The following is an 18224-nucleotide window of genomic DNA, read 5'->3' as shown; positions in this document are numbered from 1 at the left end:
AACTTTCTACTTATATGATGGGGTAGGTATTTGCAGTACATAATCAAAGTATTGTAGAGATGCTGGATATCTGAAATTAAAACAGAAGCCTGGAAATATTCTGATCTGACAGCATTCGTGGAGGGAAAAGGTTAAATTTCAGGTCAATGATCTTTCATCAGAATTGTTCTCGTGGAAAGTTACTGATCTGAAATGTTCTCTGCTTTTGCCTCTGTAAATGCAGCCAGATTTGAGCATCTACAGCATATTCTGCCCGTGTTTGTAGGGGAATTACTAGACTTAATTAAATGTGCAAATCAGCCCACCTTAAGAAATAAGCACAACTCCATCTGGGAACTTAAGTCTTCCACGCTTGATCAGTGGGTCATTTTCTTTAAAAATAATGAAGCTCTGTAAAAATGCAAAGTATTGACAAAAACAGATTGACAAAGACAAAACGTTCAACAGGGCAGATGTGGCTATGTTGATTATTGCATTAAGTTGTTGTGTAATGTAACTGCTAAATCATTGGCCTGTTCATTTAGTATGTTCATGAAGAAGAATGTTAGGTGAAACGACTTACAGACCAAACAGTTGTTATGCTGTACAGTCAGTTACTAAATTGTCAATTCAATGCAATTCCCATTTTCTTCTTACTGGGATGTTAGTGACACTGGCAAAGTCAGCATTTGTTGCCTTCGAGATGGTGGTGGTGGTGGTGGCGGTGGGGAGGTAAGCCACTCTCTTGACTGAAATAGTTGTTTTGGAGCAAGTACAACCACAGTATTGGTGGGAAAGGAGATCCAGGATTCTGATGCAGCAAAAAGGAAATGGCAGCGTTCATCATTTAAAGATTGCAAATAAGACACAAAGTCAAAGCTAGTCTGGCAATCAATTGAACAAGAATGCAAGAAACTAAACTTTTAGAAAGTATAATGTTAGAAGAGTGATTTTGCTATTGAACTGATTTACTAAATAATCAGACCATCTTAAAGAAGTATATTGAAAATCAGCTTAAGATAATCAGTCATGTTAATGGGAAAATCTTATTTGCATGTAATGGAAGCTACATATATTCATCCACAGTACAAGGTAGTCAAAAGAAATTTTTCCACATAATGGACCATTTTCGAGAAAACCGCTATAATAATTGCCAATCCCCATGGCAACATCTTGACTTGAATCCACCTACCTGATCTCAGTTTCTTTCGTCAACAACAATGAATAGTTTGCAACTTTGACTGCATCTTCATACCAACCAGGGTTTAACTAATCGGCACTATGTTACCATAGCATATAAATTGGTTAGTTTTTTCTTGAAACTGATCATGTGAGTGAAAGATGAAAAGCTTTGAAATACCTGTTTGATAATGCTCAATTTCTGTCCAATCAAGAAATTATACAACCAAACGTGCGGCAGCAGTCAAATTACGACAATTCTAAAACAGGAGAAACATTTAGAGGCAAGGCAATCCCAAGCAATACTTCCATACACCTTGTCACTAGGTCCCAGCAAGAGATGAAGGTATGGAATTAAAAAAATTGAGCAAGTAGATTTAAAGAAACAGATTAGTATCTTTAGAAGCTTTTCAAAAAAAGGAGAGGTGGTAAGGTTCAGTTTTTGTTGGGTTCCAAGATGCAGGACAAGAGAAATTTGTGGCTCAAACAGCTGCTCCTTTGAGGTATTTTAGTTGTTGGAGGTGATTTCCTTGAATTCCAGGAGCAGCGATTGCTGTTTTATAAGCTGTTGCATGAGACAGAGCACGCACGAAACAGCGCAAGAGCAAGAAAATTGACAGAGCAGTGAATCTCTGGACATCAGAGGGCATTTAGGAAAACCAACAGCAAACTTCACAACTGATTTTGGAGGGACCTGTTTGGGAGAGGACACAGAACAAAAACAGACATGCAAAATTTTATATGTTGCCTCGCTGTAAATGTACAATTGAGAGTACAGTGGGTTCTTTCTTGATTAGGCGTTTTATTGAGATCTCTTGATTAATTTTTAAAAATATAAGTCATAAGTATTAAGTTAGCCTGGAGCAGTGTTATTTAGAGCAATAAGACAGTGCTATTTTCTGGGTCTGTAGATTGTGAAGGAGCAAAAATGGCCTTTAGTGGAGTGATACACTCTTCTTGCTGGATGTGGGAGTTTTGAGAGAGTTTACGTGTTACCAAGAATTATATCAGCAATAAATGTCTTTGGTTGAGAATCCTATCAGGGAAATTGTGAGGAAAGAGATCAATCGGAGACTGGTACAGGTGAGAAAAGAAGCAAGTCAAACAGTCAGAACAGGCAGGAACAAATAAGAAAACAAACAGGACTGATAAATTAAACTGCATTTACTTCAATGCTAGAGGCCTAACAGGGAAGGCAGATAACTCAGGGCATAGTTAGGAACATCGGACTGGAACATAGCAATTACAGAAACATGGCTCAAGGATGGACAGGTCTGGCAGCTTAAATGTTCCAGGATACATATACTTTAGGAAGGATATGGGGGGGGTGTCAACGCCAGAGGGGAGGGGTGGCATTTTTAGGAAGGGGTAGCATTACAGCTGTACGGAGGGAGGATATTCCCGGAAATACATCCAGGGAGGCTATTTGGGTGGAACTGAGAAATAGGAAAGGGCTGATCACCTTAATGGGATGGTATTATAGACCCCCATTTAGCAAGCGGGAAATTGAGAAACAAACTTGTAAGGAGATCTCAGCTCTCTGTGAGAATAATAGGGTGGTTATGGTAGGGGATATTAACTTTGAAAACAGACTGGGACTGGCATAGTGTTAAGAGTTTAGATAGAGAAGAATTTGTTAAGTGTGTACAAGAAAATTTTCTGATTCAGTATGTGAACATACCTACTAGAGAAGGTGCAAAACTTGACCTATTCTTGGGAAGTAAGGCAAGGCATCTGAGGTGTCAGTTGGGTGGGGTGGGGGGGGGGGGGGGGGGGGGGTGGGGGGGGGGGGGGGGGGGGGGGGAAGAGGACGACTTTGGGGCCAGCGACCATAATTGTTTTAGTTTTAAAATAGTGACAGAAAAGGATAGACCAGATCTAAAAATTGAAGTGCTAAATTGGAAGGCAGGCCAATTTTAACAGCATTAGCAAGAACTTTCAAAAGCTGTTTGAGGGGCAAATGTTCACAGATAAAGGACAGCTGGAAAATGGGATGCCTTCTGAAATAAGATAATGAGAGTCCAGAGACACGATATTCCTGTTCGGGTGAAAGGAAAGGCTGGTAGGTGTAGGGAATGCTGGATGACTAGAGAAATTGAAGGTTTGGTTAAGAAACCAAAAGTAACATATGTCAGTTGTAGATAGGAGAAATCAAGTGAATCCTTAGAAGGATATAAAAGGCAGTAGGAGTATACTTGAGAGAAATCAGGATGCTAAAATGGGGACATAGAACATTACAGCGCAGAACAGGCCCTTTGGCCCTCGAGTTGCACCAACCTGTGAACTATTCTCAGCTCGTCCCCCATTAGATAGCGTTGACAAATATGGAGTTAAGGAGAGTCCAAAGGGTTTTCACAAACACATTAAGGACAAAAAGGGTAACTAGGGAAAGAATAAGGTCACTTAAAGATCAGCAAGGCAGCCTTTGTGTGGAACTACAGGAGATGGGGAGATACTAAACGAGTCGTTTGCATCAGTGTTTACTGTGGAGAAGGAGATGGAAGATAATCGAATGAAGGGAAATAGATGGTGACATCTTGAAAAATGTCCGTATTACTTAGGTGGTGCTGGGTGTCTTGAAACACAAAAGGTGGTTAAATCCCCAGGACCTAATCAGGTGTACCCAGGAACTCTGTGGGAAGCGAGGGAAGTGATTGCTGGTCCCCTTGAGATATTTGTATCATCAATAGTCACAGGGGAGATGCCGAAAGACTGGAGGTTGGCTAACGTGGTGCCACTATTCAAGTAGGGTGGCAAGGACAAGCCAGGGAACTACAGACCGATGAGCTCCTTGAAAGAAGAATCGTAGGTAAATAGGATAGTGAATGCGGCATTAGGTATGCTTTCCTTTATTGGTCAGAGTATTGAGAACAGGAGTTGGGAGTCATAATTTGGCTGTGCAAGATGTTGGTTCAGTCACTTTTGGAGTATTGCGTGCAATTCTCGTCTCTTTCCTACCAGAAGGATGTTGTGAAACTTAAAAGGGTTCAGAAAAGATTTATAGGGATGTTGCCAGGGTTAGAGGATTTGAGCTGTAGGGAGAGATTGAATAGATTAGATTGGAGTAGATTCTGTGCAGTGTGGAAACAGGCCATTTGGCCCAAGACCACACCAACTCTCCAAAAGGTAACCCACCCAGACCCATTCCCCTACCCTATATTTACCCTTGACTAATGCACCTAACACCATGGGCAATTTAGCATTATTAATTCACCCGACCTGCACATTATTGGACCACAGGAGGAAACCGGAGCACCCGGAGAAAACCCACACAGACACAGTGAGAATGTGCAAACTCTATACAGACAGTTGCCAGAGGCTGGAATCGAACCCGGGTCCCTGGCGTTGAGAGGCAGCAGTGCTAACCACCGAGCCACATGGAGATAAGGAGACATTTCTTCACCCAAAGAGTGGTGAGCATGTGGAATTCATTACTTCAGGAAGTAGCTGATGCCAAAACACTGAATATATTCAAAAGACAATTAGATATTGCATTTGGGATGAATGGGACCAAAGGTTACGGGGAGAAAGCAGGATTAGGCTATCGAATTTGATGATCAACCATGATCGTGATGAATGGTGGAACCGGCTCAAAGAGCTAAATGGCCGCCTCCTGCTCCTTTTTTCTACGTTTCTACATTTCATTTACTCAATTGCAAGACACAACTGAAAGACAATTCATCATGCTCAACTCCTGTCATCAACTTTCTATTAGACAGGTTTTTATATTTGAACATATGGCTATGATAAGGTGCATCATATACAAACAGCAATTCTGTCAAAGACTAGAAATATATTTATGTCCCTTCACAGTCTATTCAATTAAGGGAAGCACTTCAGTCACTTCTTCTTCAGTGGCCTTCAGTTTTCGTATAGTACACCCCTTATATTTTGTGCTATCTTAAATTGCTCATTAAGTTTAAAAAGATCATCAGTATCAATACAGAAAGTATACAGCTAAGCACAATTACAGAAACAAAATTATACTGGAGAAGGTAGCATTAAATCAGATCTTTATCCCCATGTTAAGTAAACACGAACAAACAAAAGAAAGAGGGCTTTAAAAATCTATTTGCAGCAGCAATAATGAACAATTTTGACAAAGGGGATCCTGTGGACATGATTTATTTGGATTTCCAGAAAGCCTTTGACAAGGTGCCTCACAGGAGTCTGCAAATTAAGATCCATGGTGTTAGGAACAAGGTATTGGCATGGATAGAGGATTGGCTGACTGGCAGAAGCCAGAGTGTACATTTAAGGGGTATTTTTCAGAATGGCAGCAGTAGCTGATGGAGTTCCACAGGGGTCTGTGTTGAGAACACTATTATGCATTAACAATCTGGACAAATGAACTTGAGGGCATTATTGCCACGGTTGCAGATGACACAAAGATAGTGGGAGGGATACAAAGTGTTGAGGAAATGGGGAGGCTGCAGAAGATTTACATATACTAGGTGAGTGGGCAAAGAAGTGGCAGATGGAAAAAAAAGGTGGCAAAGTGTGAGATCATGTATTTTGGTATAAATGGGAAAAAGCTTTGGAAATCTGAGGCACAAAGCGACTGAAGAGCCTAGTTCAGGATTCTCAAAGTTAACATGCAAGTTCAGTTTGCAGTTAAGGAGGCAAATGTAATGTTGACATTCATTTCAAGAGGGCTAGAAAACAAGAACAGATATGGACTGATGATGCTGTATAAGACTCTGGATTTGGAATATTGTTAGTGTTTGGAATATCTTGAGCAGTTTTGGGCCCCATATCTAAAGGAAAGAAATGCTCAAGTTGGAGGGGGCCCAGAAGTAGTTTACAGGAACAATTATAAGAATGAAGGGCCTGTCATATTGTTCGGCTTCCTTCTGAAGATTCTTACATGCTTGATACAATTGCAATACACCAACTTCTGTGAACAGCCACGATTTATTTCAGCAAGTACAAGTGTTTGGAGGATCACTTACCACTCTTCGCGATGCTTGCAGAGAGTGTCAAACGAGGTTCTCTGAATAAGGGAACCATCCTCCCTTTATACAGGGTTTTACATCACAGTCAGTCATGCATGTAAGACACAATCCCTGTCACTCCCCCATAGTCACATGCCACGCAAAAACAATGTGAAGTGATTAGATGATTTCCACAAACAATGTGTGATTAGGTTATTCCCTAAACTATAGCAGTTACAGAGTATGATTAGATTGTCACATCCAGCCTGCAAGACAGAAAAACATTATCGTCTGGGACATCCAATTTCTTACATGTCAGCAGAACCAATTAAACCTTTAACATCTCATTTCCTCCTTTTACCTTTTCCATGATAACTAACTAAATGGGGCTGAAAAAGGCACGACCAGCTTATAAGAATCTGGCAGCCAGTATTTAAGTTATCGAGACACAATATACAATGATTATAAAAACAAGAATTATTGGCCCATGCAGCAGATAGGATGCCCAGGATCCTCCCACATGGGGAAAAAAAAAAAGTGTTCGCCAGTAAAGTTCTTAAATCCACAGTCCTTAGTGACCACGCCACCTCCTCAAAGTTGAGTAAATGAGCCAGCTATGTGTCCAACCTGAAAACAAAATTCAGTCTGGCAGGGGTCAGTTCTGTTGCGTACATTGGATAGGGAGCCCAGGCCTCTGGTGATGCAGGGATCAGTGCTGTTCCTGCAAGGTCATGGGGTCCTGTGCAATGAAGTGTGCTCCCAAGGTAGGGTGCATATTTGTGGGGTTAGGTGTAGCCATCAATTTGCTTCTGACCATCTTTGTGTTCACCTTTGCAAATTCCAATTGGAGAGTCTGAGGATTTTCTGGATCATATCAAATGTCGTTTAATGCATTCTTTGCTGCTTCTGCTCCTGCTCTGCTGTCAAATGTAACAAAGCCAACTGGCTATTTTGAGGTTAGCTTGATCAGTGAACCTTCACAGCCCTTAAATGGTCAAAAGAGAAGGCAAAGGTCACACAGTTTAATATCCATAGGAAGGTCACTGACAAAAAGCAGACAGACCTCTTCACCGTTGTTAGCTTCGTCACTTTTCATGTTCATGACTGGGGAACTGACTGAATCTGTTGCATCCCCCTACATTGGGCAGGTGATTTTGGTGCTGGGCGAGCAGGAGGGGTCACCAGAATGGTCACCACATTCTGGGGTCAATTGTCTATCAGAAGCACTGAGCAAGGTCCCCAGGAATGTGACTTGATGCTGAGTGTGCAATGGGTAATATTTCCAGGGGAATGGGTAAGTGGAGTGGGACTTGGATCAAATTATGGAGGCACAGCGGTGGTCCGAAGGCATGCTTTACCTGTGAATGGAGAAACTTTAGAAACAATGTTAGCTGCTGAAAGTATCTCCCATAACAATTTAGTCTATGTAGATGGATGGGTCAATGACAGCATCCCAAGGGGTCCTACTGGGTCAGCCATAAAATTATTTCTGCTGTTGACAGTCCAGTGGTCAAATGTGAGACGATCCTCATGTGATAAGAAATGCTTCAACCAGTTGAGGCCTGTTTTAGACATCAACTTAGTTTGGCTTTAAGAATCCCGCTTGCCCTTTACCATTGTTTCTGCCACCTCAGGGTGAGAAGTATAACAGAATTTCTGCTGGATATGCGGCACCTCACATAGCCCTTTGTTGATTTTCCCTTCAAAGTCGGGGGCCATTGTCTGAACTAAACTGTTGTTGAGGTACTCCAAACCTCAGTAGGATCTCGGTCAGGAATAATTTTACCACCATTGAGGCTTAATGATTAATGGTCGGTAAGGTTTCAATCCATCTGCTAAATACATCAATAATAACCAGACAATACTTATAGCAATGTACATGCGGCAATTCAATGAAATCAAGGGGAATACACTCAAATGGGCCACTTGGCAAGGGTGTGCTCAGTGTTATACACTGCACTCCTCGACTGTCAATATTTTGCTGACATGTTAAGGTATGATCTGACACGCTTTTGGACCGCCTCTGCCAGTTGGGAGTGTTATTAGGTACGTAACTTTACATTACTCATCCCCTCTTTGCCAAGGTGGGTATCAGTATGAAGACAGTTAATAAGCATTGATAACAAAGCATCAGGTATACATACTCGGCCAACTGGAGTGATACAGAGGCGAACACCCATGCGTTTTTCTGGGTTGGGGCTTACCCCTGTAAACACTGCAGAGTGACAATGTCTGGTATGCCCGTCGTTCGAGGCAGGTGATCGATTTAATGCCTGCTGGTTCACAGAGGACACAAGAATTGCAGTATGTTGCGTCTTTGATGTCCGCATTGTCCATTATGTGGGCAACACATTTGATTATGGTCAATTGCTTGGGGATGAGGATGGCTTTGAGGAGATTTTGGACATGTAGTGAGTTCTCAATTGGTGCTCCTGAGGAGGTCAGATAACCATGTTGTGACCATCGTTGAAACATTATTTTTGGAACATTATTGGCAGACCAGACATGTCAGGAGGTACTTCCATTGTATTCCCACTCAATAGTCCGGCCTCTTCTTTCTCAATTTCTCTACTCTTTCCCTACTCTTATCATAATCACATTTTTTTTAAAATGTCTCAACTTCTGAACTTATCTGTATATTTAAGTTCAGTGTCCTCCATCTCCATACCCACTTCAGGGTCCTGACCTTTGTGTGGGGATTTCCCCTCTTAACAAGGCAAGGTGATTGAAACAGACACAGTAGTTAGGCTTTAGCTTATGTACTACATTCGGGGCCTTAAATCCCACTATTAGAGGACTCTAACCTCAATGCCAGGGGGACTCTAACCTCACTGGGACAGACTTGTCGGCATACAAGTGCATAGGTTATCTCAGAGATTCCGTCTCTGCACAGTCCTAGGGGATAAGGGATCGACTGAGTGATAGGTTAGTGAGAGAAATCAAGATAAATCTTAGCTAGTGGGCCCATCTGTATCATGTAGGCGATCACTTATTAAGTCTGCCTAGAAGGCCCATAGATGTTGGAATCCCACTCTCATCACCAAATGTTAAGGCTCCCTTCTAGAGATTCCTACACGCTTGATGCAACTGCAATATGCCAACTTCTGTGAACAGCCACAATTTATTTCAGCAAATACAAGATTTTGGAGGATCACTTAAGCATCACAGAGTGTTGCAAAGTGTGTCAAGCGAGGCTCATTGAACAAGGGAACCATCCTCCCTTTATACAGGGTTTTACATCACAGTCAGTCATAGATTATTTCTGTAAACAGTGTGTGATTACGTTATTCCTTAAACGGCAGCATTTACAGAGTATGATTAGATTGTCATATCCTGCCTGCAAAACGAAAAACACACTATCTGGGACATCCAATTTCTTACATGTCAGCAGATCAAATTACCCTTTTAACAGCTCAATATGAGGAGTGGTGGCTGACTCAAAGCCTGTACTCAGTCGAGTTTAGAGGGATGAGGGGGGAGATCTGATTGAAAAACTTACAGAATACTGATAGACCTGGATAGTGTGGACTGGAAAAGATGTTGCCATTAGTTGGAGAGACGAAGACCTGGGACCACAACCTCACTGTGAAGAGATGACCCTTCAAAACTGAGATGAGGAAGTTAACCTGTGAAAATCATTGCCACAGAAAGCTGTGGAGGCCAAGTACTGACTATATTTAGGACAGAGAAAGACAGGTTTGAGACCATTAAGGGGAATAAACATTATGGGAATGGGGTTGAGAAACATATTAGCCATGGCTAAATGGCAGCACAGTCTCAAAGGGCTGTGTGGCCTAATTCTGCTTCTATATCTTACAGGATTAAATGAGAAGGCATTGGAGATATTGACTGGCTTGGAAGTGGACAAATCTCCAGGGCCGGATAAGTTGCATCGCAGGCCGTTGTGGGAGTTGAGGGAAGAAATTCCAGTCAATAAGTGTGGAACTGGAAAAGCACAGCAGGTCAGGCAGCATCTGAAAAGCAGGAAATCCCATGTTTTGGGCACAAGCCCTTCATTACGCATGTGGGACGGGGGGAAAGGGGGCTGAGGAGGGTGCAGGTGAGGTGAAGGCAATAGGTAGATGCAGATGGGCAGTGATAGTGCTAGGTCGGAGGGGAGGGTGGAACAGATACGTGGCAAAGATGATGGATAGGTAGGACAGTTCAACAAGGCAGTGCCGAGCTGGAGGCTTGGATCTGGGATGAAGCTGGGGAGATCATGAAACTAGTGAAGTCGATGCTGATGCCATGTGGTTGAAGGGCCCCAAGGCGGACAAATGTGGAACTTAAACAAAATTACAACAGCCATGGGCCCATCTTCTCAAAGTTATCCCTTGCCCGAGGCATAGTGACCCATAAATTAAGCACTCGATCAATCGCTTCTCTGTAATTAGAGAGCAGCCTAGTCCTCTGGGACTTTCACGCTTCTGCGCTGACAGGCCTCCATTCTCACAGCTCTCATGGGGCTGTTTTCCCTTGAACGTCAGAGGCAGAGGGGTAACGTCAGAGGTTTATAAAATCATTAGGGGCATGGATAGGGCATGGTTGGGATATCAATTCAGCATGGACAAGTTGGACTGAAGGGTTTGTTTCCATGCTGTACATCTGACTCTATGGTCAACATTCAGTGTAAAGTATCAGCACACAATTTGGTTGTACGTACACCTGTAACTAACTTAAAATACCAGAGTCAAGAATCTTTTCCAGTAGTGGCAGAAAATAAGTTAGTTTTGGAAATAGTTTATTGGTGGACAACAAACATGCCATCAAGAAATTCTGAAGCCAAACACAATGGACTTAGATTTGACACAAATTGCTCATAACTCATCGACACAACTATCTACTGCTCTGCAAATGTGCTCACTGAAACAACCAAATTCACGAAGAGCCAACAAATACGCTTAGCCAAAATAGCATCACACTTCATAGTAGCATAGCAAGCCCAGACTATTTTCAGGTTACATTGGCCACCTCAATAATCACAGCTTTAATGCTTAGTTCTAACAGAATGTGCATTATGACTGGCAGACACTGACTTAACAAAGAAAATGCTGTGAAGTGACAACAGTTCTAGTACATGGATTTGTTTGGACTAACTGGCACAAAGTAATACATAAACATTTGTCCAGTTGAAAGTAAAAGGTAAATTACCTGTAAAACTAGCTGTTGCCATGCAAATGACTCATTGTTGTCCATGTTGGATATACTCGATCTTTCTGAGGGAACAGTGACACGTTCAAGTTGCATGGAAACATTGTGACGCTCTTCCTCAAGCGCTCTGGTCAACTTCTCAAACCGGGCCTCCTGTTCTTTAACTGAAGCTAGAATGCTAGCAGCAGATCTTACATCATAATCATCCATAATCCTGCAGAGGTTCTTGCCTGGTGGCTAATCAGGCAACCTTTAGGGTCAAGGGTTAGAGATTAGTAGAGATTAGTAAAAGCTGTTTTTAAAGAGATTAGGAAATTCATACAGATCATTTATACAAGATTAATAAAAACAAAATAAATGTTAGATTTGGTTTAATTTTAAATTTTCTGAAGTTAATCATGTGATTTCTCCTGAAGTTACAAAGGATATTTAAAAAGCACATCTACAGCAGTATGCAGAATTAGAAGGCTTCAGAAGGAAAACAATGATTTAGAGCAAAGGAATAACCAACTAAGGAGGTGAAGTATTCAAGTTATAAAAACAAATTTTGAACAAGTATTAAGGCAAGGAACAAAGATACAAAAGTTAAAGACAGATCCAAAAGAGTGGAAGAATAACGTTAAAGCCACTTGTTCTAAAATTTACCAGAGAGGAAAACCTAACCAATTTGGTTCGAAGTACCCGATATTTATAAAGGCACACACCCATGTAAATAATACTTCCCTACATTCCTCTGGAATTGGGGAGAGCGTGCTTTGCAACTCTGCCCAGAGTAATGTAAAAATGTAATGGAAATGACAACAAGAGCCATTAAGCTCCACTAGGTCAATTTATCTGTTGTAAATGCCAATTCCACTTCCATTTTATTTGATTTGATTTACTACTGTCACATGTACAGAGACAGTGAAAAGTATTGTTGTGGTGTCCTAACCACATCAAACTTACACAAGAAAAAGTTGTTGCAAGTGATGAATAAATATGTCCCTCTGAGACAGGCAAGAAGTGGTAAGATAAAGGAACCTTGGATGACGAGAGCGGTGGAGCTTCTCGTCAAAAAGGAAGAAGGTAGCTTACACAAGGTGGAGAAAGCTAGGGTCAAGCTCAGCTCAACAGGATTACAGGCATGGGAGGAAGGAGCTCAAAAATGGTCTGAGGAGAGCCAGGAGGGGGCACAAGAAAGGCTTGGCAGAACGGATTAGGGAGAACATAAAGGCATCTTACACTTAAGTGAGGAATAAGAGAATGTTCAAAGAAAGAGTAGGGCCAATCAGGGATAGCATAGGGAATGTGTGTGTGGAGTCTGGAGATGGTAGGGGAAGCTCCAAATGGGTTTTTTGCTTCTGTCTTTACGAAAGAAACGAACTTTGTGGTGAATGAAACCTTTGAAGAGCAGGTGTGCATGCTGAAATGGATAGAGATAGAGGAAGCTGATGTGCTGAAAATTTTGTCAAACATTAAGATTGACAAGTCGCCAGGACCGGACCAGATTTGTCCTCGGCTGCTTTTGGAAACGAGAAGTGCAATTGCTTCGCCACTTGCGAAGATCTTTTCATCCTCGCTCTCCACTGGAGTCGTACCTGAGGACTGGAGAAAGGCAAATGTAAATCCTCTCTTCAAGAAAGGAAATAGGGAAATCCCTGGTAATTACAGACCAGTAAGTTTCACGTCTGTCGTCTGCAAGGTGTTAGAAAGGATTCAGAGGGATAGGATTTATGACCATCTGGAAGAGCATGGCTTGATTAAATGCAGTCAACACGGCTTTGTGAGGGGCAGGTCATGCCTCACAAACTTTATCGAGGTCTTTGAGGATGTGACTAGAAATGTTGATGAGGGTCGAGCTGTGGATGTGGTGTATATGGACTTCAGCAAGGCATTTGATAAGGTTCCCCATGGTAGGCTCATTCAGAAGGTCAGGAGGAATGGGATTCAGGGGAACATAGCTGTCTGGATACAGAATTGGCTGGCCAATAGAAGACAGCGAGTGGTAGTAGAAGGAAAATATTCTCTGGAAGTCTGTGTTGAGTGGTGTTCCACAGGGCTCTGTCCTTGGGCTTCTATTGTTTCTAATTTTTATTAATGACTTGGATGAGGGGATTGAAGGATGGGTCAGCAAGTTTGCAGACGACACAAAGGTTGGACATGTCATTGATCGTATAGAGGGCTGTTGTAGGCTGCAGCGGGACATTGACAGGATGCAGAGATGGGCTGAGAGGTGGCAGATGGAGTTCATCCTGGATAAATGCGAGGTGATGCATTTTGGAAGGTCGAATTTGAAAGCTGAGTACAAGATTAAGGATAGGATTCTTGGCAGTGTGGAGGAACAGAGGGATCTTGGGGTGCAGGTACATAGATCCCTTAATGGCCACCCAAGTGGACAGGGTTGTGAAGAAAGCATATGGTGTTTTGGCTTTCATTTACAGGGGGATTGAGTTTAAGAGTCATGAGATCTTGTTGTAGCTCTATAAAACTTTGGTTAGACCGCACTTGGAATACTGCGTCCAGTTCTGGTCGCCCTATTATAGAAAAGATTTGGCAGAAATGACTAACACGAGGGGTCATTGTTTTTACCCAGCTTAAAACTATGACTGCAGATGCTGGAAACCAGATTCTGGATTAGTGGTGCTGGAAGAGCACAGCAGTTCAGGCAGCATCCAAGGAGCTTCAAAATCGACGTTTTGGGCAAAAGCCCTTCATCGAGGAAAGTATAGAGAGGATGTCAGAGGCAGGTTCTTTACACAGAGTTGAGAGCATGGAATGCGTTGCCAGCAGTAGTTGTGGAGGCAGGGTCATTGGGGACATTTAAGAAACTCCTGGACATGCATATGGTCACAGAAATTTGACGGTGCATACATGAGGATCAGGGTTGGCACAACATCGTGGGCTGAAGGGCCTGTTCTGTGCTGTACTGTTCTATGTTCTAAGTACATCAGCTTAACAGACCTGAATGCAGAAAACAGTATTATAGTTATAGAGGTGATGCAGAAAAAGATCAACTCTAATATAGATGAGAGGTCCATTCATAAGTCTGATAACAGCCAGGATGAAGCTTGGCATGCATGTAATTGCCAATTGTTATGCTTCAGCCATTAAAAGTCTCAGCATTGTGTGAACAAGATTTTTCATTTTGCCCTAAATTTCTTATATTTTAGCTAACATCAATGGGAATGGATTATTCCTTAACAGTCTGGCACAATTTTGCTTCACTTTGAATAGTTTAAAATCATCGTCACATCTCCTGTGTTACAACAAAACGACAACCAGAAATCTTCCAATCTTTCTGCAAATTTCCACTTCTTCAGACTAGGCAGCACCTTAAATCAAGCTGCATGGCTTCATTCTGCTGTATTAAATTCCTTCTAGTAATTTGGACCATAGTATTCCTGGGTCTTATAATTACATCCTGACTTAAAAATGCTGTATCTCAAACCATAAAACCCCAGTGTTGCAATCAATGCTTTAAATGACTGCATTCCTTTGTGGTACAAAATTAAAACACTGCCAAGTGAAGAATGCTTGATATGTAATGGGAAGCAAGAATTCCTCAAGCAAATACGAAAAAAGGTAAAGGCCCCCCAGTAAAAATATACGATTGCGGATGTCTTGAAACTAAAATAAAACTGAACTGCATTGTAAAAACCATAACAGTAGCTGATGCCAAATTTCAAAATCTTCAATTGAACCAAAAGGAAAAGAAATGGCACTTCTACATTTCCTTTCAGGGATGGAATGAATTCGAAACTCAGGTTATATGTTTGCTTGCTGAGCTGGAAGGTTTGTTTTCAGACATCCCATCACCATACTAGGTAACATCAGTGAGCCTCTGACGAAGTGTTGGTGCTATGTCCCACTTTCTATTTGTGTGTCTTGGTTTCTTAAGGTGGGTAATATCATTTCCTGTTCTTTTTCTCAGAGGATGGTAGATGGGATCCAAATTGATGGGTGCATTGATAGAATTCCAGTTAAAATGCCAGTTACCTAGGAATTGCTACACTCTTCTGTTTAGCTTGTCCAACAATGGATGTGTTGTCCCAGTCAAAGTGGTGCCCTTGCTCGTACTAGTGATAGTGGGTTGTGTCTTTTGGTGGCTGGTTGGTGGCTAGTTTTCTGCCTGTATGTCTGTCCGATGTAGTGTTTGTTATCGTCCTTGCATGGTATTTTGTAAATGACAATTGTTTTGCTGGTTATTTGTATAGGGTCCTTTAGGTTCATTAGCCGCTGTTTAAGTGTGTTGGTAGGTTTGCGAGCTACCATGATGCTGAGGGGTCTGAGTAGTCTGGAAGTCATTCCGGAGATGTCTTTGATGTAAGGTAATGCAGCTCGAGTTTCTGGGCGCCTTGTGTCTGCTTGTTTGGGTTTGTTGTTGAGAAAATCAGCCAACTTTGTTTATTGGGCATCTGCTCTTCCTAAATACACTGCATAGGTATTTTTCTTTGGCAGTTTGTAGTTCCTGGATGCTGTGGCGTGTTGTGGCTCATTGAAATAATGTCCTAATGCAGCTCCGTTTGTGGGTGTTGGGATGAGTGCTTCTGTAGTTAAGTATTTGGTGTGTGCGTTGTTTTTCTGTAGATGTTGGTTTGAAGTTCTCCATTAACTGTTCATTCTACTGTGACATCTAGAACAGGGAGTTTGTTATCGTTCTCCTCCTCCTTTGTGAATTTTATGCCAGTCAGGATATTATTGATGGTATTGCAGGTTTCCTCTAATTTGTTCCATTTTGTAATCATGAAAGGGTCATCCATGTAGTGGGTCCAAAGTTTGGGTTGGATAGTTGGGAAGATGGTTTGCTAGAGTCTCTGCATTATTGCTTCTGCTAGGGACTCTGATATTACTGATCGCGTTGGTGCTCCATTGATTTGTTTGTAGGTCTTGTTATTGAATGTGAAGTGGGTAGTGAGGCTCAGGTCTACTAGCTTGAGGATGTTGTCCTTGCACATGAAGTTTGTGCTGCCTGGTGTGTGTGTCCTTAGTTCCTCTCGGAGTGCAGTCAGTGTTTCTTTGGCCAGGTTAATGTTAATTGATGTGAACAGTTCTGTTAGGTCAAAGGAGACCATTATTTCATCCTCTATCTTGGTGTCTTTGATGGTGTTCAAGAACTTTTGGGTAGAGTGAATGGAGTGGCATCAGTCTTCTACTAGGTTTTCGGTGGCATTCCTTGGTTAGTCTGCATGCCGGTGTTCCAGGTCATGAGACTATGGGTCGGAGGGGGATCCCTGGTTTGTGTGCTTTAGGTAGTTCGTAGTAACGGGGTGTGTTGCAGCGGGTTTCATTGTTTGGAAGTCTGCCTTGTTTAATTGTCCTGATTTCTGAAGCCTTTTAAATGTGGATCTGAAACAGTTTTCTAGTCGTCGCTGTCAGGTCTCTCACCACTGGTTGGTAAGCATTGGTATCTGTAAACGGTGGGCTCGCTTTTTCAACGTATTCCATTTTGTTTAGGATGGTGGTCATGCACCCTTTGGCTGCAGGTAGGATTACAATGCTTTTGCCTGTTTTGAGTCTTTTTAGGGCTTTCCTTTCCTGTGGGTTGAGTGTGTTCCCTTCTTTGCTCCTGCTTAGTGTTGGTGCAACTGTTTGTCCGATGGTCTGCTGGGTTTCTTCTGCCAGTCAGTTGTCCTTCGTGTTGATTCTAATGCCGTTTGGATGTCCTTTTTGTCTGCATCTCTGTAGTTGTAGTTTAACCCTCTTACTTGGGCGGCTTTTTCCATATCTGCAAAGTGGTCGGTTTGATAGGTTTTTAATGCAAGCCTCCGTGTTGTCTGTGTTGTTTTTTTTAGTTTTCCCTGGAGGGTTAGATTTTTGATTTTGTGTTTGCTGCTGTTTGATGCTTAAGGCTCATTCGTATGTGTCTGTCCAATCATGATCTGTCACATTAGCATTTAAAGGTCTTTTCGCACGAAGCTTCCCAATTGTATTTGTGGGCAGTCAGTGGTGGGCAATGTTCATCATTTCTCACAACATTCTGCAGCCATTGTGTCCTGATATTCTTTTGGCTACTGGTGTGTTGAGCAGTGGTTTGTTTTGAAGACATTTTAGTAGTACCTGATTCCTGAGGCATTCATGCAAGAAATACACAGTTGTTCACGGGTGGCGCTCAGATGGAGTTGGCTTCCCATCTTTGGGCTAGTTCTAGCATACTGTACCCATACGTGTTTGCAATTTTTCAGAAGGTTTGTAGTTCAGATGGAGGTTCAGGTTGTAAGTTTGCTTGCTGAGCGGGATGGTTTGTTTTCAGAAGTTTTGTTACCATACAAAGGTATCAGTGAGCCTCCTCAGATCCTAAGACCCATCATCTCTCTACCTGGAACACTGACCTACAAACTAGCCAAGGAACGCCACCAAAAACTGTAATGCCTGGAAGAAGCCTCATGCCACTCCATTCAAGAATTCCTGAATGCCAAAGACACCACAATAGAAGGGGATGAAACAATGACATAACAGCCCCGTCCACACCAATTATCATTAACCTGGCCAAAGAAACACTGACTCCATTTTTAGAGGAACTAAGGACACAAACACTAGACAGCACCAACTTCATCAGCAAGGACAACATCCTCACTCTAATAGATTTGTGCCTCACCACCTACTTCACCTTCAAAGACAAGACCCACAAATAAATCAATGGAGCACCCATGGGATCACGAATATCAGAGTTCTAGCAGAAGCAGTAATGCAGACACTCAAACAAACAGCCCTCTCAACTATCCAACCAAAACTTTGGATCCACTAAGTGGATGATGCCTTTGTGATTACAAAATGTTACAAATTAGAGGAAACCTACAACACCATCAACAATATCCTTACCGGCATAAAATTCACAGAAGGAGGAGGAAAACAATGACAGACTCCCCATCCTAAATGTCACAGTAGAATGAACAGTTAATGGAGAACTTCAAACCAACATCTACAGAAAAACAACACATATACAAAAGCAAATCATCCCAACACGCACAAACGGAGTTGCATCAGGAAATTATTTCAATGAGC

The 18224-nt window shown here is 42.1% G+C and overlaps 1 protein-coding gene across 9 annotated transcripts in view; it reads right to left on the bottom strand.

The window, feature by feature from the left end:
* Positions 1–18224, bottom strand: part of arvcfb (ARVCF delta catenin family member b) — a 303746-nt gene that overhangs the window by 178122 nt on the left and 107400 nt on the right. For 7 of the 9 annotated variants that reach the window (XM_072587755.1, XM_072587754.1, XM_072587759.1 and 4 more), the window contains exon 4: positions 11244–11493. The exons of the other annotated variants lie outside the window; for them this stretch is intronic. In XM_072587755.1, the coding sequence (XP_072443856.1) occupies positions 11244–11453 (210 nt within the window). In that variant the 5' untranslated portion in view covers positions 11454–11493. The remainder of the gene's footprint in view (positions 1–11243; positions 11494–18224) is intronic. 9 annotated transcript variants of the gene reach the window in all.

The sequence above is a fragment of the Chiloscyllium punctatum genome, chromosome 17 (genome assembly GCF_047496795.1).
Source record: "Chiloscyllium punctatum isolate Juve2018m chromosome 17, sChiPun1.3, whole genome shotgun sequence".
In the NCBI taxonomy this organism is placed as follows: Eukaryota; Metazoa; Chordata; class Chondrichthyes; order Orectolobiformes; family Hemiscylliidae; genus Chiloscyllium; species Chiloscyllium punctatum.
Note: the sequence above shows the minus strand (reverse complement) of the source record. Positions and strands in the feature narration are given on the sequence as shown.